Below are 27,125 nucleotides of genomic sequence, written 5' to 3'. Positions count from 1 at the left end.
TAGAGATTCCAATTGCCAACTCAGCTGGTACTGCCAATTGTAATCCTAAGCGATGTCATCGACATCACTCGCTGTGGCACCAAGCCTTAAGCTCATCTCAGTGGTTAATGCCCATGCCAGCTTTCACGTGCAGTAAGCGCAGGAACGCAAATGTCACAAAGCCGGTTTGCCCAAACTCCAGCTCTGTACTCACCACCCACCACCACGCTCCGTCTTTCCGCGTTTACCAATTTACTCCTTCCCAAAAACAAACACGCTGCACGTGCCCGATGATTGTTAAACACGGCGCCCCACTATGTAACACACTTAGCAAATAATGCTGTCACGTGGAACACACGTGCATACACACAAAGATTTCACTCGTAATGTGAATCGACTCACATATCGTTAATTTCCGAGTTCGTCACATGGGATATGTTTAACAAACATCGGGCGCGTACAGAAGCGTGGCACGAGTTAATTTGCATATGGACGGCGAGTGAAGTGGTAAACGTGGTGGTAGGGGTCCCGCGAGGACTGGAGTCTGGGACCCCTGCTCTACAGGCTCGAGTGTGCACGTGGTGTGTATGCAAGCGGTCACAGTCCTGCACTCCAGTCTGCTTCATACACAAGTGTAGCGACACAGCGCCGACTGCTGTCCAGCAGCGGCATTTGCGGTGGACAGCTAGCACGCACGCCGGGTGTAGATGAACTGGGACAAGGGTCACGGAAGACCTCATCGGGAAGCCCCTGGAAACCGCTCGTGGGTTCGAGAAGGGAGGCACGGCTAGGGTGGAGCCAGGCCGCGCCGAGTAGAATAAAAGCAGTGGAGAGCGAGAGCTCTGGGCTGCCGGTTCTGGGAGTGGACTCGTCTCGCCGCTGCTGTCGTTTTCGCCGCCTTCGTCGCTGCCTCCTTCACTCGATAATTGCGCGGCCGGATAGTTTTTGGCTGTCTTGGTCGGCGTCGTCAGTGTAACGCGGCTAGGGTTGTGTCTAGGCTGGGCTGTACGACATCAAGAAGGAACGAGGAGAACCTGTTGAACCTAAAGAGTGTTAATAAAGAAGGTGCCTTCTGCAACTACCTCGTCTCCAACTTGTGCTACACTATACAGGTATGGCTCTGATGTGGCTGAGTTAAGGTTATATCTGTGACGTTCTAAGTGTCTATAATTTGTATTATTTTTGAAATGTAACTTAACAGTGAATTATCAGGTACAATATACCACTTACCCCCATTAATTCCGCTTAACATTTTAAACTACTGGAGTGAAAAGGTCTGGGTAGATGGTTGCACGTGTGTATGCACACACGCGGCTTACACCTCTCCTGCATATCACTGTTTCATAAACCGCACTCAATGCCCTTGGAGTAATTCTCTGTCCCAGTTTTGTTCCAGTGGGGAAACCTAACCAGATCCATTATCATCTCCACTGCCTTCGTGATGTTGCAGTATATCTGTGCGCATTTATGACTCATTATGACCGATGCAGTTGATGAAGTAGTTTCTTGCAGAGCCATTCTTGTCTCTTCCCTCCAGAAAGAGCTCGCGGTTCTGAGGGTCCTCCGTGGTGGCGATCTTACGCTTGAGAATCCACAAGCTAATTCCCAATGCCAGGAGGATCAGCAGCACAACTACTGCTGCTATTGATGCCCATAAAGTAATGTCAGATGAGCCATCCTTGTTATCTGTGACACAACACACGTGTGGAGTATGGAGGAAAACATAAAAATACACGACACATTTTATATGTACTCTATATCGCTCTTCATGCACAGCACCCGACAGTACTTTACATACAACAATAATTGGCATTGACCAATCTAACTCGATGATAAGCTGATGAAACAAAGAGTTTTTGATTTGGTGCAATTAGGTAGGCAGCCAGGTGTATATGGCTGCGGGTGTAGCTGCTCTCCCATTGGCTAGGGGTGGCTAGGAGCTTTATAGAGATGGAGAGCTCAGAGAAGGGGACTTGGAGACACCGGCAGCTCCCCAGAGAGGAGGCGAGCTACACGATCATCAGCAGCACCAGTAGAAGTAGGGACACAAGGTGAGCAGAGTAGACTCGGCAGCGCACCAGGAACTGTTGAGCATTATGCTGAGTCAAATACTACACTCTGCAGCGTAACAGTGTCATTGAATACGCTGTATGCAGCACCAGGATCCTTAAAGTAACGGGAACTCTTCTTCTTGGTTCTTTCGGTAAAGTCACAAAGAATGGAAATAATTAAACAATAAAAATAAACATAATAAAATAATTCTCACGACGTTTCCGCAACAACGCAAGCAGCCGTCCTCAGGTGAAGAACAGGTCTGCCAAGAAGACAGAGTCTGAATGACAACCCCAGGCTTGGAGCGTCTTTTTTAAGCTGGGATGGAGGGGGGGAGAGCGCTTTGACAAAATTTAGCATATTTATGGGAAATACAGATATGCGATTAGTATTACTTGCGAAATGCGTAGGAGGTTTGGCGAGGGGTTTAAAGTCATTATGCCCGTGCATTATGCAGGATTAGCAGCATCAAAGGGAGGGGGTAGGGGTAGCATTAATAAAGATAAGGAATGTTAATAGTATGTATCTGCAGTAACTAAACCAACACGTAAACAACTAAAATATAAACTACATAGTATCATCAGTATACTAAATATACTCTTCAATAAGCTGAGCTACTAACAGTAAGTAATACATTACAATTCTACGTCGCAAAAAATGTAATATGCTTCCAGCTAAACTTTATTCTCTTACATCACACGGGTATACCCCGTACTATATACTGCCATAGACAAACCCAACATTTAATTATATACTGCATTATTATAATACACCACTCTATACCTTATACATTGTAATATTACACTATGTATTATTCTACCTACCCTACTGTATATCACACTGCTGTATTCACTATACATTTACGTAACTATATATAACTTTTTACATTGTATAAGACATTACAATTGTATACTATTTATTATTATACAATCAGCTATACACTATACTAAGAGGAAGCAACGAAATATGTCAATGGGAGAGTGGGGGTGCGAAACTTGCAGCGGAGCAAAAAATCCATTCCCTGCGGAGAATACAATATAGAGTCAATGCTAGTGAGTGGACTGTGGTCTGAAAGTCACCGTAAACGTGAACACAATCAGTTAAGATCCAAAATGGTTGATTACGTCCTTCCAATGATTGCTGAGCCAGAATCCATCTTCTCGGTTGAAATTATCTCTGTGTTTGTATATGTGGATCACCTCATGAACGAATCTCTCATGGTAGCCAGATGGCTTGCAGAGAACCTCTGTCTTGGAAAAGTCAATATCATGTGAGCCCACTGAATTGTAACAGTGATCTGCCACGGCTGAGGTGTTTGTCCTACCGTGTTTCAAGTCTGCTTTATGTTCACGGATGTGGTCCGAGACATGTCGTTTGGTTTCTCCAATGTAACTGCTACCACAGAGGCAACTTAGTTTGTAGACGCCAGGGTACTGTATGTCTGGAACCACATCTTTTACAGACGGGACCAGATCACGGATTTTATGTAATGTTTTGAATCGGACCTGCATCTTGTGTTTTATCAGGATTTTGGAGATCTTTGTTGTGACCCCAGCAATGTAGGGTAAGGTGATAGTTTTGAAAGGCTCCTCAACAGGATCCTTCTCGATGCTTGGAGTGATGGCTTTGCGGATTGTATAGTCGGAGTAACCATTAACCTTAAGAGCTTGGCGTACGTGTTTGAGTTCACTGGCAATGTGTTCCTGGTCGGAGAAACATTGAGCTCTATGGTATAGAGTCTTGATGAGGGAATTCTTCTGGGATGGATGGTGGTGCGAATCTGGTTTTAGGTAAGCATCCGTATGGGTGGCTTTCCTGTAGACCGAGTGGCTCATTGAACCATCAGGTCTCCTTTTAATTAGGACTTCCAAAAAGGGTAGCTTGCCATCTTTTTCGACTTCCATGGTGAATCTTATGGCTGGGTGTGTGGAATTGATGTGGTCGAGGAATTGGTCTAGAGCAGGCCGGCCATGTGGCCAGATGACAAAAGTGTCATCTACGTACCTCTTCCATAAGGTAGGGCGTAGAGTGGCAGTCTGGATGGCGTCAGTCTCAAATTTCTCCATGAAAACGTTGGCTACAACCGGAGATAGGGGGGGAGCCCATTGGGGTGCCCTCAGTTTGTTTGTAGAAAGTTCCATTCCAGGTGATGTATGTATTGGTTAAGCAGTGTCTCACCAGGGGGGGTACCCCCGTATTCAGTCCTTGATGAACCAAGTCTTCAATGATTGCGATGGTGTCAGGTACAGGAACTTTGGTGAATAAGGAAACCACATCAAAACTGACAAGCAGGTCGTTTGGGGACACGGAATTCCCTTGATTGTCGATACCAGGTCAGTAGAGTTTAGTACCGCAGAGGTGGTTTTTCCAGTGAAAGGCCGCAGGATTTCAGACAGAAAACGAGCCAGTTTGTAGGTGGGGGAGTTGATAGTAGAGGCAATGGGACGAAGAGGTGTTTCTTCTTTATGTATCTTTGGCAAGCCATATAATCTTGGTGGTCTGGCTGCAGAAGGTTTCAACGAGAACTGTTTGGTTTGATCAATTAATGCGGTTGAATCAGAAATGATTTTGTTGGTTTTAATTACGAGGCTATTGGTGGGGTCTCTTTTTTATTTTTGTATAGCTGCCATCGTTAAGTAGTTCTTGAATTGAGATAAGAGCTAAGCTAGTCCTAGCTTAGCTCTTATCTCAGAAAATCAGACTTACGCGCACCGAACTAGATCAGTTAGACAAGACACCAGAACCACACACTGAAAACCTAGACGTTAATAAAGTCGTAATTAATCGCAGTAACAGTTCTATTTATGATGGTTTGAAATCCGTTTTAGCTACAGGACTAAACTTTGCAGTCACACCTAGACACGTACCAGTTAATGATATAATTGCCCGAGTAGATGTGGCTCTCAAGATCCTGAGTCACATAGCTGCAGACGTAGCAAGATCTGAAATCGCTGCAACCCTCAAAAACGCTAAGATGCCAGCTAGCAACATCAGCAAAGATGAGCGTTTTGAATTAGCTCAATTAAAAAAGAGGGATGACATTGTCATACTCTCAGCCGACAAAGGCAATGCCACTGTCATCATGGACAAAATATAATACAACAAAATTCTGGTTTGGAAGGACGTAATAAACCATTTCGGATCTTAACTGATTGTGTTCACGTTTACGGTGACTTTCAGACCGCAGTCCACTCACTGGCATTGACTATATATCTTGTATTCTCCGCAGGGAATGGATTCTTTGCTCCGCTGCAAGTTTCCTACTGCCACTCTTCCATTGACATATTTCGTTGCTTCCTCTTAGTATAGTGTATAGCTGATTGTATAGTAATAAATAGTATACAATTGTAATGTTTTATACAATGTAAAAAGTAATATATAGTATCGTAAATGTACAGTGAATATACAGTAGGGCAGGTAGAATAACACATAGTGTAATATTACAATGTATAAGGTATAGAGTGGTGTATTATAATAATGCAGTATATAATTAAATGTTGGGTTTGTCTATGGCAGTATATAGCAGAGGTGTGGACTCGAGTCATGTGACTTGGACTCGAGTCAGACTCGAGTCATGAATTTGATGACTTCAGACTCGACTCGACAAAATGTACAAAGACTTGCAACTCGACTTGGACTTTAACATCAATGACTCGTGACTTCACTTGGACTTGCGCCTTTTGACTCGAGAAGACTTGCTACTCCCCATGAAAACTGGGGGAAAAAATGTTCACACGGCCGCGCCGCTCTTAGTTTATCTGCATCTGTGAAAAAAATGTGCACCACCTGTATGCATGCAGAGAGCACGCGCGCTGCCTGCACGACATCCAATCACTGTAGTCCCACGTTGTTTTGATTGGACAGCATCTAAGCAGGCACATTGCAAGACAACCAATGAAGCGCAACAAGCAACAACGCGCCAGTTGGCAAAATGATACCGAAGATAGTTTCGTTTGGCTATAAAAATTACGATGTAGTCGACAAAAAACGAGTTGCAATTTGCAAAACATGCGGGTCGAAGATTACAGACGGTGCTGCCACAACGTCTAACTTTGTTCGACACCTGAAGTTGCACAAAGAAAGGTAAGTTTTGAACGAATGCTAAGCACCTTATCGGATGTACCGTAACTTACTAGCTGCTGCATATTTACTGTATCAACGAGACAGTAAACGCACGTCTCCCTTGCTGGTTAATGCTTACAAAAATAGGGATTTTTGAACCCCGATTATATGAGGTACATGAGTGTAGCACACTCAGATGGAAAACCTCTTCAACATCATGTCAACGTCCGTTTTAAAGTATCATTTCTACCTTGCTGCTAGACGGATAAACACAAATGTATATCTCAGTCTCTCCAACACACATGAGACAAAAACAGGCCTTCCAGTTTTACTCTTTCAATCGTTCAGTTTCAGAGTGGCTGGTGTGCCGCCTCATTGAGGTCGTTTATGTAATTTTGGTTAATCACAACTAAGCTGAACTGTCGCTGAAGACATAAACTATCACAATTAAACAATGAATGAGGCAGCAGTAGACCTGCAATTGGTGTGTGATGCAGCAAAGCACCATGGAATCTGGTGTGCAGGAGAGAGTGAACTATAAAGCAGGGGTTCCCAAACTTTACCATGACAAGGCCCTCCATATACCAGTAGATTCCAGCCAAGGCCCCCCTGACATGGGCCGTGCCACACTCTTTTTTCTGTGCACCTCCTTTCACAACTCGATGGAGTTGGTGCATCCCTAAACCCATCCAAGTACAACAGGAAACATAGTAAGACATATACACTGTAAAGAGGAAAATGATGACACAGTCACAGAAGATCCACCATTAGCCTTCCCTTTTCATATCATGCCCAAACAGCAGGCAGCGCATGGACATAGCGTGCTACCGTAGTCTAGGTCTGTGAGGCAGCGCACCACTGGGATATATACAGTATATAATAAAATAATAACGATTATAGTAGTAATGTTCAGAGATGCAATAGATTATTATAGTGCAGTTCTTAACTAATGGGGATATTGTTTAGCTTATTTTTGGTTTAATTTGGTTTATTTTACTTATTTAATTTATTCAATTATTTTGTTTTGCTATACTTTTCATGCCAACTTGCCATGGCCCCCCTAGCACCCCCTCGCGGCACCCAGGGGTCCCCGTCCCCACTTTGAAAAGCACTGCTATAAAGCATATGACTTCAGTTTCTTGAGGGAAAGGGATTTCTTATGACTTTTGAAGCAGTGAAAATATTCTTAATATTGCATACACTGAAACTGAAATGTATTATCGTATACCGTAGTGTACAATAGACAATGAATATTAACACAACAACATTGATATGAGTAAAGAGTAGTTTCAAATACAACATGTGTGGCTATAAGGGATTTTCTGACATCTGTTTCATATTCTTTTCTGTTACAGGTATGAAGAATACCAGATGAACAAAAGCATCGTAGATGAACCACAACAGCCTTCAATCTCACAATTCCTGGACACTCGTGTAGGGCGTTACAGCATGAGCCACCCACAGCAGAAGGCCATCTCCAATGCGATACTGTCTGACTTGATTATTGATTGCAATTTTCCTCTATCTATTGTGGAAAATAAGAGCTTTCGTCACTTTCTGGCTGTGCTGGACAGCAAGTATACCCCAGTCTGTCGCCGAACGCTGACCACAAAAACAGAGAGCCTTGCTGAGGAGAGACGTTCAAAGTTAAAAACTCAATTGAGCAACACTGGCCATGTTTCAGTCACTGTGGACATTTGGTCTGATCGAAAGATGAGGGGATTCCTTGGTGTCACTGTGCACTGGATGGAGAGAGATGCAGAGAGGGTACAGCTAAAGACAAATCTCTTGGCCTGCAACCGCTTCAAAGGCTCTCACACAGCGGAGCGCATCTGTGACCAATTTGAGGCAATATGTGATGAATACAACATCAAAGCTAAATTGGACTATATCATTAGTGACAATGCTGCTAACATGCGCAAGGCATTTACGGTCTGCTTCCCCAGCGAACAGGAGGAAGATGATGATGCTGGAGATAATCTTGATGATCCTGAGCTATGGCATGACTTAACCCTAGAAGACCAGCAAACCGTCGATGCTGCTATGGCAAAGAAACAGCGCCTGCAGTGTTTTGCACACACATTGCAGCTGGTGGTGGGAGACGGTTTGAAAGAAACAAAAGCGGCATGTCCTTCTCTCTCCAAGTTATCAAAACTTAGCTCCCTGCTCCACACAAGCACAACGTTTAAAGACATATTCGATGGTGAATTTGGGGAGCACAGAGGCATCCCTGCTGCAGTGAGCACGAGGTGGAATTCTACACTGCGGCAGGTGAAAGCAGTCCTTCATTGTGATCAGCAAAAGCTCTGCGCAGTTCTTGAGAAGGCCGGGCATAAAGAACTGTCATTCACACTACGAGAGTGGAATCTGCTGAAGGAGTTGGTGGACATCTTGAAACCGTTCGGAGAAGCAACTGATTTGACACAGGGGGAGAAAGTCATTACAATCAGTGCAGTTGTTCCATCCGTCTTGTCCCTCAATCACCATCTTGAGACGCTGAAGCCTCAAGTTCGTTTCCTAAGCGGCCTGGTCAGAGGTATGCAGGCATCCCTGGAAAAAAGATTTCTTGGGATCTTCATTAATGTGAAAATGGCCCAGTCTCAAGAAGGGATCACTGCCCCCTTTTCAGACACAGTCTACCTGAAAGCAGCTGCCTTGGATCCAGCCTTTTGTCTGCTGTGGATTGAGCCCCATGTGCTGGTCAACCGTGACATCAAGGCAGAGGTGGCACAACGAGTTAAAGGTAAATCTTATTGACTTGCAATGCAACTTAAATGCAACGTAAAATAATTTGATCTTAATCTGATCTAGGATCTAATGTGATATTAATCTGACTTTAACAATAATAACAATTTTCAGTCTTGCACAGTATCATCAACATCAGTAATGGTAATAAGAGCTCTTTTGTTTCTGTTGTTGTGACACGTTTTTTTAGAATTGATCCTGAAAGATGCTGCAGAGACGGAGCAACCTGTGCCTGTGCCGGTGCCTGCTGAAGAAGAACTAGAGGACATGGAAGGAGAAGGGCTGTTTGCTGCATACCATAAGAGGCAGAAAAGGGATGTTGGGACCCCACAAGCAGTACAGCTAAGTCACTACATTGACATGGCAGAAGGACAGAATGCCCTTTTGTTCTGGGCACTGAACAGTAAGACTATTCCTTCACTCTTTCAAGTAGCCATCCGAGTCTTGGCAGTGCCTGCTTCTAGTGCTCCAGTGGAGCGAGTTTTCAGCCATGGTGGCATCATTCTGCGTCCCCATCGTGCACAAATGACTGACAGACTTTTGGCCAATTTGATCTTTTGCAAATGCAATGCAGTGTAGGGGCCTCCCTCCACCTGTCCACAGCACGCATGCGCACACACACTCACTCTCTGCTCATCACCTGTCCACACAGCTATCTCTCTCTCATACACACCAGTCTCTATGGAGGCATTCCGATTATATTATCAGGTTGGTCCAGTTTTTCAGAAGTGATAATTTTGAGGAGTGAGGATTTTATTGATGACATGTTTAAAAAAGTTTAGGCTAAAAGAACCCATGTCTATTTGAAAGTTAAACTGTTTTGCAATATGAGGTCAATGCAATACAGGACTGAAGCTGCTGTGCATTGTTCTAGTGCAATATGCTGTTGAAATAAGAGCATTTTTTGTGAAAATTAAATTTTCTGTTTTTTACTGTGTTTGATTAATGTCATTGTATAAAAAGAGGTTTAAATAAATACAAATCTTACAGATATACATGATTTGTATACATTTTATTTCTGTGGTAAGAGGACTTGAAATGACTCGAAACTAAAATGGTAGGACTTTGGACTCGACTTGAGACTTGCAGGCTTTGACTTCTGACTCGACTTGGGACTTGCCTCATCTTTGACTCGACTTGACTCGGGACTCGAGAGCAAAGACTTGAGACTTACTTGTGACTTGCATAACAATGACTTTGTCCCACCTCTGGTATATAGTACGGGGTATACCCGTGTGATGTAAGAGAATAAAGTTTAGCTGGAAGCATATTATATTTTTTGCGACGTAGAATTGTAATGTATTACTTACTGTTAGTAGCTCAGCTTATTGAAGAGTATATTTAGTATACTGATGATACTATGTAGTTTATACTTTAGTTGTTTACGTGTTGGTTTAGTTACTGCAGATACATACTATTAACATTCCTTCTCTTTATTAATGCTACCCCTACCCCCTCCCTTTGACGCTGCTAATCCTGCATAATGCACGGGCATAATGACTTTAAACCCCTCGTCAAACCTCCTACGCATTTCACAAGTAGTACTAATCGCATATCTGCATTTCCCATAAGTATGCTAAATTCCTCTTGATATGCAAATTCTTTTGTCAAGGCGCTCTCCCCCCCTCCATCCCAGCTTAAAAAAGACGTTCCAAGCCTGGGGTTGTCATTCAGACTCTGTCTTCTTGACAGACCTGTTCTTCACCTGAGGACGGCTGCTTGCGTTGTGGCCAAAACGTCGTGAGAATTATTTTATTATGTTTTATTTTTATTGTTTTATTATTTCCATTCTACGTGACTTTACCGAAAGAACCAAGAAGATGAATCCCTGCAGTCACGAAAGCTTTAAATCGAAATTTAACGGGAACTCTGTTTAGTGGGTTCGTGGCCTTTAGGACCAGAGCACTGTGAAAGTGAAGTTGGTAGCAGAGCAGAATGGGGCCAAATGCCAGAAGGCAAAGGCTGCCCCTAGCGCCATGCTGTGGCCCGGAGGAGACGGTGCTGTTGAACTCGCCAAGCAGATCCCCTGTTGCTGTGGAGGGGCGGGGTGCAGTGATAGCAAGCGTGGGGGAGTTCCGTGGTGTCGGGGTGACTTGGAGAGAAGTCGTGAGTGGGCTCGAGAGCTCCTCCAATGATCTCCAGACCCAGACTATGACCAAGGGCGAGGGTAAATTCCCGAGTGTGCAATACCACAGTGAAGTGACACCGAGTTTGCCGATGGTGAGCACTTTTCCCCACATCTGAGAGGCTATCCAAGACCGTTTTGGTACCCCGTGGTGGTTAAGGAAAACTTGGTTCAAAGTGTGTGCCCATGTGCGTGTGTGTATAATTTGCCCGTGTGTAATTTTCTATGAGTTTATTTGCCATATTCCACTTTTCTGCTTGCTGTATGTATGTTGAACTTCTTTTGCACCGTACGTAGCCAACCGTACTAATCGGAGGCGCAGAGAAGGACAACAAACTAAACAAAAAACCGGCACTACCCGGTGTAAACCCTAATGGTGGTCTGTCTACAAAATAAAGACAAGCCACAGCTAAACTTGTCACAGGTGACCGCTCTCGTCCAGGGCCCGTGCCACTCCCACCATGGTACACCCAACACGTAACCTGGCCTGCCAAATCGCACAACAGTGACTCTGGCAACGAATCCAACCATCACACCTGGGAATGTTTTCAAGTTTAGAGACCGACATTTAACGTGGTTGGGGTAGAAGCAGGTAATGGCACGAGTTGTCCCTACAGGTGAGGATGTAAACCTTCCGGGATCCTCCTGCATAGCATTGAGAGGATTTCCTGGAGAGGTGATGGAAGCTTGAGGTGTAGCTGTATTTAGAATTATATATGTATGGTCCAGGGTGCTTTGAAATAATTATAACATTGTACATTGCATGATAGTAGTTACAATAAAGAGTGGGGTTATTTAAAGTGGTGGTGTAGTTATGATTACAGGAGAACAGGCAGGAGTGGTTAAGGAGGGGTTGGGGTAGTGATAGTGATAGGGGTAGTGATAGTGATAGAGGTAAGAGTAGGGGTAGTGATAGGGGCAGGTAAATGAAGATAAATGTTTAATATTGATGCTGTGTTGCGCTTTCTTGCTAAGTGAGGCATTTTATCCCGGAGCCTGTGAGCGAGAGCTCTCACCTGTGGGGTCGGCGCAAACCGCGTCACTGGTGTTGGTGGGAGGCTGCTTCACCACCTCACACCTGCACACACAGCAATGCGTTCCAGGAGAAAGTAATGCACATCCTTAAATCCACTGAGGAAGCTGGTATCAATTGGTACAAATGTTCGCCAGTGCTCCTCTAGATCATTTTACATATCTGTACAGTGTCAACAGAGGGATGCTTCCATGGTCTAATCGATGGGCACCGGATTTGCAATCTATAGGTAACGGGTTTGATCTGAAGATGCGGCAATCAATGGTCAAGATTACTAAAGCTAATGATTTATGTCCACCCAGAATTATGAATGGGTACGGGACAGTTAGTGGGTAAGTTCATTATGTTTGGTGGGTTCAAGTGTGGGTAGCCCCACCTCTTTTACCAAGTGTGGCCCAGCAGGGTGGAGTAGGCCCAATGCCTTCTGCAAGGGATTTAGACGGACCCCTCGAGTAGGGCTCTTCTGCCTCTATTGTTGTAAGCAAACACTTGCAGCGCTGCACCTTTACCTTTCTCTTACTGTCTAGATACAGGCTGCTGCTTTAGTACCACGGCGTTGCCCTACCAAGCACGGCCAAAGCCAGTATTTCGATTCCCCACCCAGTGTTTTGATGTGCCGGAGCAACGTGACTCGTGTTGAAGGCAACATCGCAGTCGTTGTAAAAGGCACATCGTGTGATGGGCATGTTCAGGATTTTAAACAGGACCCTGCGGGGTGGGCTGGTAGGAATAATACTTAGTACCGGTACAGGGATATCGACCGGGTATAGAGGAGTTAAAGAAAAAATTACTGTATTCTAGTGTAACGTTAATTAAAAGTGTTTGTTTTGACAAGAAACGCTGTGAGATTTAAAGACTCGTAGTCTTTCATTTCCAAACGATCACATCTGAGATTAATTGACCTTAGATGGGGAAACTCGAATGCATTTACTAGTATAAAGGTGAAATAAAATAGAGGGAATAAACGGCACCTTGGTGCATTTTATGTCGTCTACATAGAGTTGAATAAACGGGCGTTTGGCATATTCATAAAACAGTACTACATTGAGCAGTGTTTGTTTGGCACTTCGAGTTTTTATTTGCGCGCACGACATGGATACCGAAAACAACCACGACTTTGAAGACCCCAATGGTTGTCTGGACGCCCACGTTGAAAAGATGCTTGCTGAAACAGAGACCGCATTTGCTGCTGGAACCCTTTACAAACTCGCAGTGAAAAGCGTCGTTTCCATGGACCCAGAACCAACCGCAGTTGGTGCTGCTATAACGGTAGCATCGCCACGAAACATGCAGCCAGCAGCAAAATAATCAAAGATTGCAGCACAAGTAAAAATACTTGCATGTGAATACGATGTAGTGAACACGGCAGAGATGTGGTGAACACGGCAGAGATGTGGTGAACACGGCAGAGATGTAGTGAACACGACAGAGATGTAGAGATGATAGTGAACACGACAGAGATATAGTGAACACGACAGAGATGTAGAGATGATAGTGAACACGGCAGAGATGTAGTGAACACAGCAGATGTAGTGAAAACGGCAGAGATGTAGTGAACACGGCAGAGATGTGGTGAACACGGCAGAGATGTGGTGAACACGGCAGAGATGTGGTGAACACGACAGAGATGTGGTGAACACGGCAGAGATGTAGTGAACACGACAGAGATGTAGAGATGATAGTGAACACGACAGAGATATAGTGAACACGACAGAGATGTAGAGATGATAGTGAACACGACAGAGATGTAGTGAACACGACAGAGATGTGGTGAACACGGCAGAGATGTGGTGAACACGGCAGAGATGTGGTGAACACGACAGAGATGTGGTGAACACGGCAGAGATGTAGTGAACACGACAGAGATGTAGAGATGATAGTGAACACGACAGAGATATAGTGAACACGACAGAGATGTAGAGATGATAGTGAACACGGCAGAGATGTAGTGAACACAGCAGATGTAGTGAAAACGGCAGAGATGTAGTGAACACGGCAGAGATGTGGTGAACACGGCAGAGATGTGGTGAACACGGCAGAGATGTGGTGAACACGACAGAGATGTGGTGAACACGGCAGAGATGTGGTGAACACGGCAGAGATGTAGTGAACACGACAGAGATGTAGAGATGATAGTGAACACGACAGAGATATAGTGAACACGACAGAGATGTAGAGATGATAGTGAACACGACAGAGATGTAGTGAACACGACAGAGATGTAGAGATGATAGTGAACACGACAGAGATGTAGAGATGATAGTGAACACGGCAGAGATGTAGTGAACACAGCAGATGTAGTGAACACGACAGAGATGTAGTGAACACGGTAGAACTATAAGCGAGTGACTAGCAGCAGCGACGAGGCCTCTCGCTGCCTCTGCTCTGCCGCTGCCGGGCTGCAGATTCAGCCGAGTCAGGCACCACTGCCAATATGCACAACAACAACAATAAACGTGCTGCGTTTCATCTCTGTGTTAATAAGCCTGCCGCACTAGGCCTCGCGAAGCCTGCCGCACTAGGCCTCGCGCCGTGCTTTTCGTGCACAAATAAGGCGATTAAATGTATCTCGTCTCTGTGTTAATAAATGTTTCTTGTCTCTGTGTTAAAAAAACGTGCTGCGTTTCAGTAAAGTAATTTTTTTAAATAAACGTGCTGCGTTTCAGTAAAGTAATGTTGAAGCGAAGTTTAAAGTTTTGCCGTGATGCGCCGGAAGCGACGGCCATCTTGTTTAATTCACATCGCAGGGGGAGCGGGCGGCCATCTTGTCAGACAGGGTCATGCCAAGTGTTTGCAGTAGGGGGCGATGTTGATACACGGACGGACGGGCAGACGGACGGACGGACAAACGCGGACGGACGGACGGACAAACGCGGACGGACGGACGGACAAACGCGGACGGACGGACGGACGATATAATCTATTGGTGGTCTGGTCCACTTCGTTCCTACCAGTATTACTCTGCCCGTATCACATGACTCATAATTACTCTGCCCGTATCACATGACTCACCGCGTGTGATTCCTGCAGGGGGACCCAGAGCCGTCGCTGAAGGAGCCAGGAGGACACGGGGCACACGAGCTGATGAAGTCCCTGTAGTGACCTGAGAAGTAGAAACAGGAACAACTCAACACAGTGGAGGTGATGTTGCACTCACAGCTGTAAGCCATTGTAAGAAATCGCACTTACTATAGGAGAGGTTTGTTACTCTACAGAAGAACCACTGTTGACTTTCACATCAAATGGTACTCATTTTACCAATCACAAAGGATAATGGGCTGAGTCAACCCCAATCCAGGAATGAACTTGCAATCAGAATCTGTATTTATACTTTAGGAATTCGATGGGCTATGCGGCTCTTTTTCACAGATGTTCCGTAGGATCGGGTCAGCAAATTACAACAATAATCATCAACAAGCAAAGAACAAGAAACCGAACGTTTCTGGCTGCCAGATGCTTGTTGTAGCACCGAGCAAGGTGCTGGAGAGACTCACACTGCTTGGCCAACTCGTGTCCTGCAGGGCAGTGGGGGCAGCACCAGAACAGGGAGCCGTCTTTTGGGATCCGCACTTCGTAGGTGCCGTTCCCACAGCCACACCTGTGCACGAGCACGCGTTACCTCAACCCGCGTTCACACGAGTCCAGTCCCCTAGAGTGAACCGAGCTACAAAGCTGAGCGGTGACTGTCGCTGAGGTTGAACGTGCCGCTAAGGGAAAATATCAATACCATCCAGATCTATTGTAATGTATTTATAGATGTGGAGCGAGTTCACTTCAGGTGCCTGGCATAGTTTCTAAAACGGCGACAGAATGGAATGATTCGGATGGCAACAGGGTGTGAAAATTGAAGAATTACCGTGACAGAGGGTACTGAGGGATCACCAAAGGGTAGAGGAGGGGCAGGAAGGAGTGGAGGGGTGAGGGGATGGAGGAGGAAGAGAATGGGCAATGGAGAAGTGGTATATTCTCAGAGGTATTTAACTACATATTTAAGATTCATTTCTAAAATAATGTATTTGGCAATTATCTGCAGTATGAACAATTGGCAGTGAATAAAGATACCTTAGTGAACATAAGATAAGCAGCGTACGCCTAATTTATAGTTCTCAAAGACGCACCTTGAATTATGGTTGGGTGTGCACCCCTCCTGTTCAACTTGCCGAAACCCTGGAAAAGATACGGACATAGGCAGGGTCACACATCCACACGAACGCAACAATATAAACGAGGGGGGTCTAGGGGAACGGTCATGGAAGGGACACATCAAGAACCCGCGGGTAGGTTCTAGAAAGGGGGCGTGGCCAGGGGCGGAGCCAGGCCATGCTGACAGTATAAGAGGGGTCCCTGGAGGGGACCTCGTGGCGGTCTACCAACTGTCCTGACTGGGAATCGTAAACGACTATAGACGGATTTATATCAAGTGTTAACTGTTAGGCCATGTTAATAAACAGAGTGCCGCCTACTCTTAGTGTCTCTGAGTCAGTCACTACATTTGTAATGGGGGGTAGCTACCACTAAAAATGTTGATTCTTCGACATTGATAACATCAGTGGGAGTGAATTAATAATCGCTTCTGTGTCTCCCCACCATCAACATTCTGCACTGCTCCGTTTATATAAAGTATCGGTCAAACAATGCACATAGCTTGAGCAAGCCTTCATCCAGCCATGGATTTACTGATAGCTGTAGCATTAGTGTGGTTCGATTATATAATGCCCCTCTATCTGAATATTCGCCATATCTCCTTAATTTCCTCCCGTGAACTCAAGATCAGCAATGAGGTCGAATGACCTCCCTTTGTCTATGCCTGGCTTTTACTGTGCCTGCAGTTCACTTGCTGAAGTCTCACTCGCACACTTCATTGCTCAATATCATTCTTTATATTTCATATTCAATCATTCAAATGATATCCAGATTAGCTAGTCACGTTTTGAGAACTTGAGAATATGTGGATTGGATCGATAATCCAGTTTGAATTGGAAAGAGGTCACGTGACTGACGCTACGATTTTTTTGCATGAAGGTAACACAAACCGTGAATTGTTCATGAAGTTCGTGGAATCTCGCAATTGGCTAAAATAAAAAAAGCTGGGTTTTTTTGCTGGAAATGCAGATCTACATTTGACGTGTGGCGGTCTGACACCAGGTGGCCCACGTTTTGATTGGTTTTAACCAAATCAATCCAAATCAGGATCGGCATTAGAATCTTCATTTATCCTGGAGGAATCCGATGAGCTACCAAGCTCGTTTTCACAAACATAGCCTTTGTCATGACACAATCTGTCAAAATCTGATCTCATCAGACCCAAACCATATACTGTTAATGCATGGAGCACAATTTTACATATTCATATGTAATGTAAACTGCAAATGTGTTTCTCGTGATCTTACCGGTGTTGCAGAGTTTGCAGAAGTTACAGGAATGAAGAGTGTTGAAGTCTGGGTTGAATCTGCCCTGAGGGCAGGGCGCACAGACAGTGGGAGCGTTCGCGTCACACCAGGACACCCTGTGATGACCTGTCAAAGACAGATTCTCCCCCCATATGTTTAATAACAGGCTAGTGGGGCACGTAATGTAAGCGAGCTCCTATTCAGGCCGGCTTGGCACCACGAGGAGGTGGTGTGGCATGCACCACGTGGCATGATGACGTGTGTCTCTCCAGTGCTGATGTTTTCAAAACCGCACGAACTCTCTCTCCTGAAACCCTCTCGTGGCCAGCAGTCCTAGACACTCGCAACCAGCTCATGCACACAATGCCATCATACGCAAGAATAGAAAATGGTGAAGGGTGAAAAAGGCGCTGCAGCCAACACTGTCCGCTCACCTGGACGACACCTGTCACAGCAGAGTCCATTCCGCTCGTACTGAGTAGACAGGTTGCAGGCGTGTGGCACCTTAGCAGCGTCGCTCAGCATGGTCACCACCTGACATCCACCACAGGCAAAAACCAGCAAACGCATCAATCACTTATTCAGCAGCAGTAGCCAGGACCTAGAGACTGTGGCACAATAATAACATTGCCCAACACTGAGACCTCCTTTACCAGTGGCAAAATATAGTAGTAGGTGTTTACCCTTTAAACTGGTACAAAACTGACACCTTTATACAAGGCATCATGTTTGCAATAACCACAACACAAGTAGTCAAAATGCAAACAAAAAGAAACAACTCTGATGATGATAATAATATGCACTGTCCTTGAAGTTAATTGGTCCACACCCGAGACAGCTTTCCTTAGAGCCTAGTCTCCATTTGTGTTGGACCAGATGACACCAGAAGGCGTACAACTAAAAAAACAGTGCACTATCAGAGTATTGAGAGCTCGGGGTAAGCATTTACACTATGAGACCTCCTTTACCAGTGGCAAAATATAGTAGTAGGTTTTTACCCTTTAAACTGGTACAAAACTGACACTTTTATACAAGTCATCATGTTTGCAATATCCACAACACAAGTAGTCAAAATGCAAACAAAAATAAACAACTCTGATGATGATAATATGAGACCTCCTTTACCAGAGCTATAGTGTAAATGCTTTCCCCGAGCTCTCAATACTCTGATAGTGCACTGTTTTTGAGTTGTACGCCTTCTGGTGTCATCTGGTCCAACACCAATGGAGACTAGGCTCTAAGGAAAGCTGTCTCGGGTGTGGACCAATCAACTTCAAGGACAGTGCATATTATTATCATCATCAGAGTTGTTTATTTTTGTTTGCATTTTGACTACTTGTGTTGTGGTTATTGCAAACATGATGCCTTGTATAAAGGTGTCAGTTTTGTACCAGTTTAAAGGGTAAAAACCTACTACAACATTGCCCAAGTTTTAGCCATCTCTCATGGTTTTGCGATGCAACAATCCATCTTTAACTGCCACAGGAGCTGATATCATGGCTCCAACTCTGCCGTGGACATTATCGGCCATCGTCTCCCCTCGCGCCGCGCCCTGCTCAACCCCTGCACTGTTATTGACAACCTCTCGCTGGCGCGTGTTCTCTGATCGGTCTGATCGTCTTTCTGTTTCTCGGTGTAATTCAAAGAATGCATCTCTCCATCCTTTTAAAACTTTTCATTGTTTGCTCGATTTGTCAACGTCCATGATTCTCATCGATTTGTCATGCCAGGTAATTGTATGGTGTACGTGACGAATGTGCTGATGATGTAAAACAATGGAGCCATGCACTATCTAGTGGTCGGTGCTGTGGGTCTGTCTTAAGCAAGACTGCTTACCAGAAGGAAAAGTAAGCGTTCCCTTCGCTTCAACTTGCAATGAGGCAAATCCCAGCACTGGATCAGGATGATCTTCGGTTGCCATTGTTTGCCTTTCGCAAGCGTATGATTCACGCTAAACATGAACACAACAAACACAACAATGACCACTGCAGCAGCAGTAATAACAAAGAGTTCAAGGTGCAGCCCTGCAGTTACTTGCTCACGCCATAGCCGGACGATGGGCCTAGAGAGCCCCCTGTAGAGGGCGTTGTGGCCGACTCTCTCGCGCTCTTCACGTTGTCCAGACGTCTTGACAAAGGTGCGAGTACCCTAATTTTACCTCGCCAGACACAACTTGACGATGGACCGTGGTTTACCCGATTATCCTGCTGGGTGAGTACAGGCAGGGCATTTAAGAAATGTGCAGAGGTAAAAAAATAAAACACTTTACCAGGCGAGAACGCACCGATACATGGCACAACAAATGAGACAAACACAACACGCGACGGCTTAGGGGGATGTCCTTACATCCCAATTAGTCCCTCCCTGTTCCTCTGATTTTCGTGTCTGAGATTTTTGCAACTCTTTGATACATATTCTTGTTTTTAATCGGGCAAATACCTGAGAGCAACACTGTTATATTGGGTCAACTTTAATCAACGTTTTGAGCGTTTGAGTGAATAAAGCTATTTTGGGTTGATGGAATTTACTTCGTATGGACCTTGTTACCTGTATATGTGTATTAGTTAATTCCAGGTGATACGTTTGACTTTCACGTGTGCGGTTTATCTCCCTTGATTTTTGAACAAAGAATGTCCTGTGGTACATGCGTGGCACTGATGAATATTCCTCGTGTTTTGGACACTTATTATAATCCCCGAACCCACCTGCTCGCTCATGCGCGACGACTGTCACGTATGTGACGTGCTTGGGAGATCACTGAACACTGCTCCTCTTTGATTATCGCAGTCGGCCGTTCAAGCACACAACTCAAAGTAGAGTTGAATCTAACTCAAATCCATATGGATCGTGTTACTGTCATGTATGTACTGTGAATTAACTTGAAATTTGTTCCTCACTTTTAACGCAATTGACTATGAATAAAAAAATGGTGATATGTCAGATGGTGATTAATAGGCCTAGGGTACTTGATAGTGCAAGTCGCCTTAATCCTACGCGGCAGCTAATCCGATGACACCAATTCATGTATGCAATGCCTTAGTAATAACATGCGCTCCTTGTTTTAGCGCGAGCTAATATCTGGAGTAAACTGCGTTGTGCCTTCTTTACTCGTATTTCCTGTTTGTGAAATGTTATCATAAAATACAAGCGTGCAGTTAGACAAGGCAAAGGTGTATCCTGTATAGACACAGTAAACACACGGATTCCAGGTGGGTTCGGTGTGATGTCACCTCTGCCCTCGATTTAAATTTACCGAGGAATTTCCGCAGTGACATCAGCTTCAGTGTAGGGGGAGTCCGGTGGGCAGGATGTGCGCTGCTGCCCGCGTTTACGTTACCTTGGGACAGAGGTCACGGGGTCCACCTGGGGCTCCTGCCTCTTCCTTCCCAACTCGGCCATGGCCTCTCTTTCTCGTCGCCGTCTCGCCGACACCACCGTCACGTTCTCGTGCCGGGCTGCATCCAAGATGCCGATGAGTGGGGTTGGTGATTATTTAACTGCAGGTCGGGATACGCGGTTCTGTCCCGATCTCCTGCGTTCAAGAACGTCCTTGAATCGTCATCTAACGTGGGAGATGGCAGCTTTAGCAGGTTATACATTTCCTTGATCAATTCAGGCCAGATGAGCCTCGCCTCTCGAGGTATATCTCAACAGCAACGCGGCTGAATAATGCCAAAGGTGGTGCTCTCTGAGACCCGGCTACAACGATAAATACTATTTATTAAAATGTTACTAACGATGACAAAGTATACATTGGTTGTGCTGTAAATAAAGGAAGGGTTTAAGTTAAGAAAAATATTGACTTAAACAGGTGTATTTGTAGTGGAACAACGCGCGCGGGGGTTTGCAAGCGGAGTGCACGCGGGCATGTGCGAGTTACGGACAGTGAGGTCGCATCGGGGCGAACACCCGAGGAGGAGGAAGAAAGCAGCGGATTTGAGACAGCTAATTAGGGTGCATAGCAGTGGCTGGCTGGCTGGCTGCAAATACATAATCAGAACAGGCGTCACACTGATGGGAGATTGGGGCGATAACGGCTGAAGCCACGGGCGTGGGGCTACGGGGGTCGCCAGCTTAATGATTTAGAAGTTAATAGAGAGAAGGATAAATACGGGAGCGTGTGAGAGAGGAGTTGAGTTGGTCAGAGTGAAGACAAAAAGAGAAGTCCCAAGCCCCGCTCGCCTCGCCCGCTCCAGTGGTGTTGGCTTAACCACCACTTGGGGGCAAGGGCGAGGTTGGAGAGACGAGGATAGAGTAGGCTAGCAGTAGAGAGGCTAGGAGAGTGAGAGAGCAAGCCAGCAGTTGAGAAGCTAGGAGAGAGAGAGCAAGCCAGCAGTTGAGAGGCTAGGAGACTTTTGACTTTTAAACAACTTTTATTGCCGCCAGCAGCAAAAGCACTGGAGGCGATTTCAATATTAAACACACAGTCACCAGCAAACAAATTAAAATAAACGCTACAAATCGACGCGCTGTGGCGCTAAAAGCATCGCGCACAATACAAAAGAAAAGTCACGTGGTTGTGGTGTCATCGCGCACGCCACGGTGACGAGCGAGCGCTTCAGAAGGTGAACATGAGGGTGCCGTCCACGCTGGTACAGAGGGAGGCTAGGAGAGAGCGAGAGAGAGCAAGCCAGCAGTTGAGAGGCTAGGAGAGCGAGAGAGCAAGCCAGCAGTAGAGAGGCTAGGAGAGCGAGAGAGCAAGCCAGCAATAGAGAGGCTAGGAGAGCGAGAGAGCAAGCCAGCAGTTGAGAGGCTACGAGAGCGAGAGAGAAAGCCAGCAGTAGAGAGGCTAGGAGAGCGAGAGAGCAAGCCAGCAATAGAGAGGCTAGGAGAGCGAGAGAGCAAGCCAGCAATAGAGAGGCTAGGAGAGCGAGAGAGCAAGCCAGCAATAGAGAGGCTAGGAGAGCGAGAGAGCAAGCCAGCAATAGAGAGGCTAGGAGAGCGAGAGAGCAAGCCAGCAGTAGAGAGGCTAGGAGAGCGAGAGAGCAAGCCAGCAATAGAGAGGCTAGGAGAGCGAGAGAGCAAGCCAGCAATAGAGAGGCTAGGAGAGCGAGAGAGCAAGCCAGCAGTAGAGAGGCTAGGAGAGCGAGAGAGCAAGCCAGCAGTAGAGGCCGAGAGCGAGAGAGCAAGCCAGCAGTAGAGAGGCTAGGAGAGCGAGAGAGCAAGCCAGCAGTAGAGAGGCTAGGAGAGCGAGAGAGCAAGCCAGCAGTAGAGAGGCTAGGAGAGCGAGAGCAAGCCAGCAGTTGAGAGGCTAGGAGAGAGCGAGAGAGCAAGCCAGCAGTAGAGAGGCTAGGAGAGAGCGAGAGAGCAAGCCAGCAGTAGAGAGGCTAGGAGAGCGAGAGCAAGCCAGCAGTAGAGAGGCTAGGAGAGAGCGAGATCAAGCCAGCAGTAGAGAGGCTAGGAGAGAGCGAGAGCAAGGCAGCAGTAGAGAGGCTAGGAGAGAGCGGGAGAGCAAGACAGCAGTAGAGAGGCTAGGAGAGAGCGAGAGCAAGGCAGCAGTAGAGAGGCTAGGAGAGAGCGAGAGAGCAAGCCAGCAGTAGAGAGGCCAGGAGAGCGAGAGCGGAGTGAGCGAAGCGAAACAGGCGAGCAGCGCAAGAGAGAGCGGAGCGAGCGGGGCGAGCGGCGCAGGCAGCAGGAAAGTTGCGACGGCGCTACGTGGTGTTGAACGCGAAGAGTTTGTTCAAATAAAGTGACACCACAAAGAAGTTGTCCACGTGACATAACAACACGACATATTTAATAAACCAAGCAGAAAATATGGGCAAGTGGGTGGGGGTGGGTCTTATAAACAATTATGATCGACTTGGGGGAGCCTTGTCTTGCTGCTAACATGGGCAGGCTATGGTCGCGTGTTTACATTGGAGCGAGTGTTTTGACGTGGCCAGGTCCTTCCACTGACCGAGGAGAACCCCCAGGAGCCCCCACCGCGTCACGCTGAGGCGCGGCTCCTCGTGACGTGGATCGCGTGAGGAGCGCGTGAGGAAAGGGGTTACCGCATTCTTCTCCGGGGTTACTCCCGAACACAGGAAGTTGGGGCAAGCAACGTGTTGTAAAGCACCCCAACCATCGATACCATCAACTAGCAAGCCATAACTTTTAGACGATTCATCGATTTGTTCGGACCTTTTATCCAGGTTCTAATGTTCATGTAAGTACGTTATTATTTTTGTTATTGTCTTTGAACTACGAATACGTTACCTTTCATTGCTCGTTAATAATCAGGTAGTTTGAATTAAGAAGGACCCTATTCTTATATTTTGTTACTGGCAAAGGAGGTCGAATGATGTAGTTTGAATGACATTCTCCAATCTGCAAATTACTCACCCCCGCCTCGCCATCCTCCACCCCCCTCCCCCGTCCACCACACTCCCCCTCTCCCCTTCCACAAGGTATTGGCGTGATCGATTCGTTCTAATTGATTAATTATAACCGGTTATAGGTAATCGATCAATCCCATCGATTACCATAAAGCAATGCCTCAGTAATCCGAATCGGAATATGTATTTATACTAGAGAAATCCGATGAGCTATAAAGCTCTTTTCCATAGATGTCCAGTCAAGGCGGGTCAGAACGTTGTAATAACAAACAATAAAAAAAACACGAAAGGAGTCCATATTATAGCAAAGGTAAACACATCTCTTAACAGATATATACTAATAAAAGTAAAATATGTTTATCTTACCAAGTAATGCCTCCTCGATTATGTGGCTCTTTTTCAGAAGGAGAGCTACGTTGTCAGGGGAGGGCTCTCCAGCAAAAATCGATATTTGTATTGTACTACGCTCCAATATCTATGCTGCCAGCCTTCACCAACCGGCACTGACCAGAGTGGTGAAGTATGGTCAAATAAGTCACGACCCACAAAGGTGGGGAGATCCTCATCCAGCAGTAGATTTACAAAGGGCTCTACAGTGTGAATGTTGGCTTACCTTTGTGATTGTGTGACAGTCTCGAGCTCTTAACCCCCAAGTCGCCGTCTATTTCATCTATGAATTTTGCCCTTTAAAGTGGCGAGTCTTAACAGCCGCACCCAGAGCTGCGATTGGTTCTGATAAATGGCGTGACTCAGTCACCGCCCCGTGTTGGGGGAATTTTCACGTTGAAGAAAGTAAAAAACAATCTCAACACGAGTCTTGCGTGACTTGCAACCGTCACCTCAACAAAATAGATGTCATAGTTAGGCTCTCTGTTTACATATTTGTGTTCTGACCAAAACATCCTTGCTTGACACGAGCTCTTCGTGACTCGTGCTCCTGAGTTTCTTGTCTCCAGGTCAGTGACCCCCCGGTGACCTCTGTTCGTTTGTTGGCGAACCGCCTGGCCTCCCTCACTACACCGCTCCATTGGGATAGGTTCGCATCTGCAGCATGAGTGCCGATTTAAACAGCGGTGCGTGGGCGAGGTGGTTGTTCAACGAATACTAATACATCACTTAATTAATGACATTTCCCCTGCATATTCCCTTGAGATGGATCATCTCGTTTGCAAGGTTATCAAGTAATACATAAGCAAAAGACGTAATTGAATATAAACAACCACCTCAACACCTACAACGTGTAGAATATGTGTGTACACTGTTAGGTACAATTACACAGGGTGAAGAAGAGGAACAAGACGGCCAAAGCAGCTCGCATGGACACCGTAGCACGATCGAACACCGATGTGTTGTGCTAGACGTAACAGTCCCAAATGTGCATTTGGGATTAGTTTGACCAAGCGAATTTGGATTTGTTGTGCATACAGGACGGCATTCCATCATGCGTTTGCAGTGCAATACAAATACATGAATATATATACAAAGCACCAAATTGGCCGAAGTTGGACTGCTGATGTCATCTGGGATGTATCGCCCATTTCTTACCCACTGGAGGACAATAACACGCGACAAAGTCAAGCTGATTGATGATCCCACACTCACTGATTCACTTCAGTCACTCAATGGTTGTCACTCGCCTCCTTATTACTCATCGCTACTCGTTGATTTCTTCACAATGGATGTTCCAAACTTGGTCCGCCAGACTGATTCGTCTCATCCCAGCTGTGGTCAACCATCACACTCAGGTGCGAACTCTTCTCTGTTTGCTGCTTTTTTCATAATGATCGAATTTGGAATTTGCTCTCATCGTTTTGTTTTTCCAAAGCGTGTGTAACTTGTAAATAGTGCTGTTTGTTGCTTCCGCATTTTTGAAAAATGTTGGGTGTTACTATAGGTAAAAAAAATCGCTAAAATGATGCAATGTTTGAGAAGCCAGGCTGCTTGGGTGTAGCTGACTGCAGGTTACTAGAGGTCAGTCCAGATTCCAGTGTAGAGTATCAAAGAAACACCCCATTTCAGAATCAGTTTTAATATGCAGGCAATATTGAAATTGAAGTGGTTTTGATGGTATTCTTTGCTATAAGCGATACAGCCAGGTAATGTGATGCCACTTTGCACCTAATAATCGGGACAAATGCAGAAGTTCGTGAGTTTGAATAATGATTTATGGATAGGGTTGATGAAAACCATTGTAATGTATATGGAACCCTTTTTGCCGGTATCATAATGAAAAAAAGAATAGGCTTTACTCTTTCCGTTAATATAATAGGTGTTAGGATGTTCATACACCACAAATACTTGATGATGCCTTGCAATATGTCAATTGGTGTTTACACATCTTAGCACCTCATGTATTATTGCTATTCTTTTTTCCAACATTATGATGTGTTTAATTAGACCGTATGGTTTCCACTATTTTCCCGTTCTCTTAAGACAAGTGTACATTTCATCGCATTTTGTGAACCATGAATACTCTATACCAGGGGTCGGCAACCACAATAACAACAAGAGTCATCCTTTTCGAAATCAAAACTGCTCAATATTTCAAGAGCCGAAATGCTCGTAATAAATACGAGATGGTGTTCCTTAATAAATGACGTCACGGAGCAGTCCTTGAAGAGCCGCAGGCTGCCGAGCGCTGCCCCACACGGAGAAACGCGTGAGCCACTAAACCGGAGTGAGGATACTCGAACTCGGTCTACGAACCCACCAACCTGGACTAGAAAGCCCACCAACCTGGACTAGCAATCCCGATACATCGTGATCACATGATGAGATTTGGCGAGCCATTTGAATTAATTAAAAACCCTATTTTGTACGTAAATAATGGAAATATAAACATGTAATTTTAGCCTACTCGCCTTCATCAGTGGTTTGTTATGATTTAGAGTGTTTTTTTCAACGGTTTTACTTAACTTGATTCCTCTGTTTGTCTGGGTCAATTCTTGTAATCAAAATTTCATCCACTTCCCGTTGTCCAATCAATTCCACATTTTGCACACGTACTCAGATCCGGTGACAATGCATACTTGAATCAAAATCGTCATCAATTAATACATTAATTCGCTACTTTAAAGAAATTAACATTTTGTATGGACGCCTTATTTATTTATATTTGTGTCGGTCAAAAACCCCGCGCTCCCTAAACTGTCAACACAGGCGCCGCGTGTCTCAGGTGCCATTGACGCACTTCTCGACCGTGAGTCAAGGCCGTAATTATAATATATATTGAGGGGGGACACATCCCCCCCCCCAATAATCAAATATGCTCAAAATGTCCCCCCAATATATTGCTATACATTTTTTTTTAATAATTGCGATGCTATGTAAATAAAAAGAACAATTTGCTAAACCTTGGCCACAATATCTGGACTTGTCTTCATATAACAATGCATAGATTTATGTTTATATGATTGTGGTTA

The 27,125-nt window shown here is 45.4% G+C and overlaps 1 protein-coding gene across 9 annotated transcripts; it reads right to left on the bottom strand.

The window, feature by feature from the left end:
- Nucleotides 1-1,351: 1,351 nt before the first annotated feature.
- LOC144949990 (tumor necrosis factor receptor superfamily member 1B-like) lies at nt 1,352-24,356 on the bottom strand. 9 transcript variants are annotated; one of them, XM_078879978.1, is made up of 10 exons: nt 21,900-22,014; nt 20,724-20,841; nt 19,223-19,337; nt 17,821-17,920; nt 17,387-17,512; nt 16,115-16,163; nt 15,491-15,594; nt 15,009-15,099; nt 11,980-12,041; nt 1,352-1,665 (listed from the first exon to the last, which is right to left on the bottom strand). In XM_078879978.1, exons 1-10 carry the CDS (start codon nt 21,913-21,915, stop codon nt 1,445-1,447), a joined length of 1,002 nt encoding a protein of 333 aa, XP_078736104.1. In that variant the 5' UTR covers nt 21,916-22,014; the 3' UTR covers nt 1,352-1,444. The 9 variants fall into 9 exon arrangements, with proteins under 9 accessions (XP_078736104.1, XP_078736108.1, XP_078736105.1 ...); XM_078879982.1 differs by lacking the exons at nt 1,352-1,665; nt 21,900-22,014 and adding exons at nt 10,481-10,870; nt 24,317-24,356 and having other exon boundaries at nt 20,724-20,948; XM_078879979.1 differs by lacking the exon at nt 1,352-1,665 and adding an exon at nt 10,481-10,870 and having other exon boundaries at nt 20,724-20,948.
- Between the last annotated feature and the right edge of the window lie 2,769 nt (nt 24,357-27,125).

The sequence above is a fragment of the Lampetra fluviatilis genome, chromosome 55 (genome assembly GCF_964198595.1).
Source record: "Lampetra fluviatilis chromosome 55, kcLamFluv1.1, whole genome shotgun sequence".
Lineage (NCBI taxonomy): Eukaryota > Metazoa > Chordata > Hyperoartia > Petromyzontiformes > Petromyzontidae > Lampetra > Lampetra fluviatilis.
This window is presented reverse-complemented; position numbering and strand designations above follow the sequence as displayed.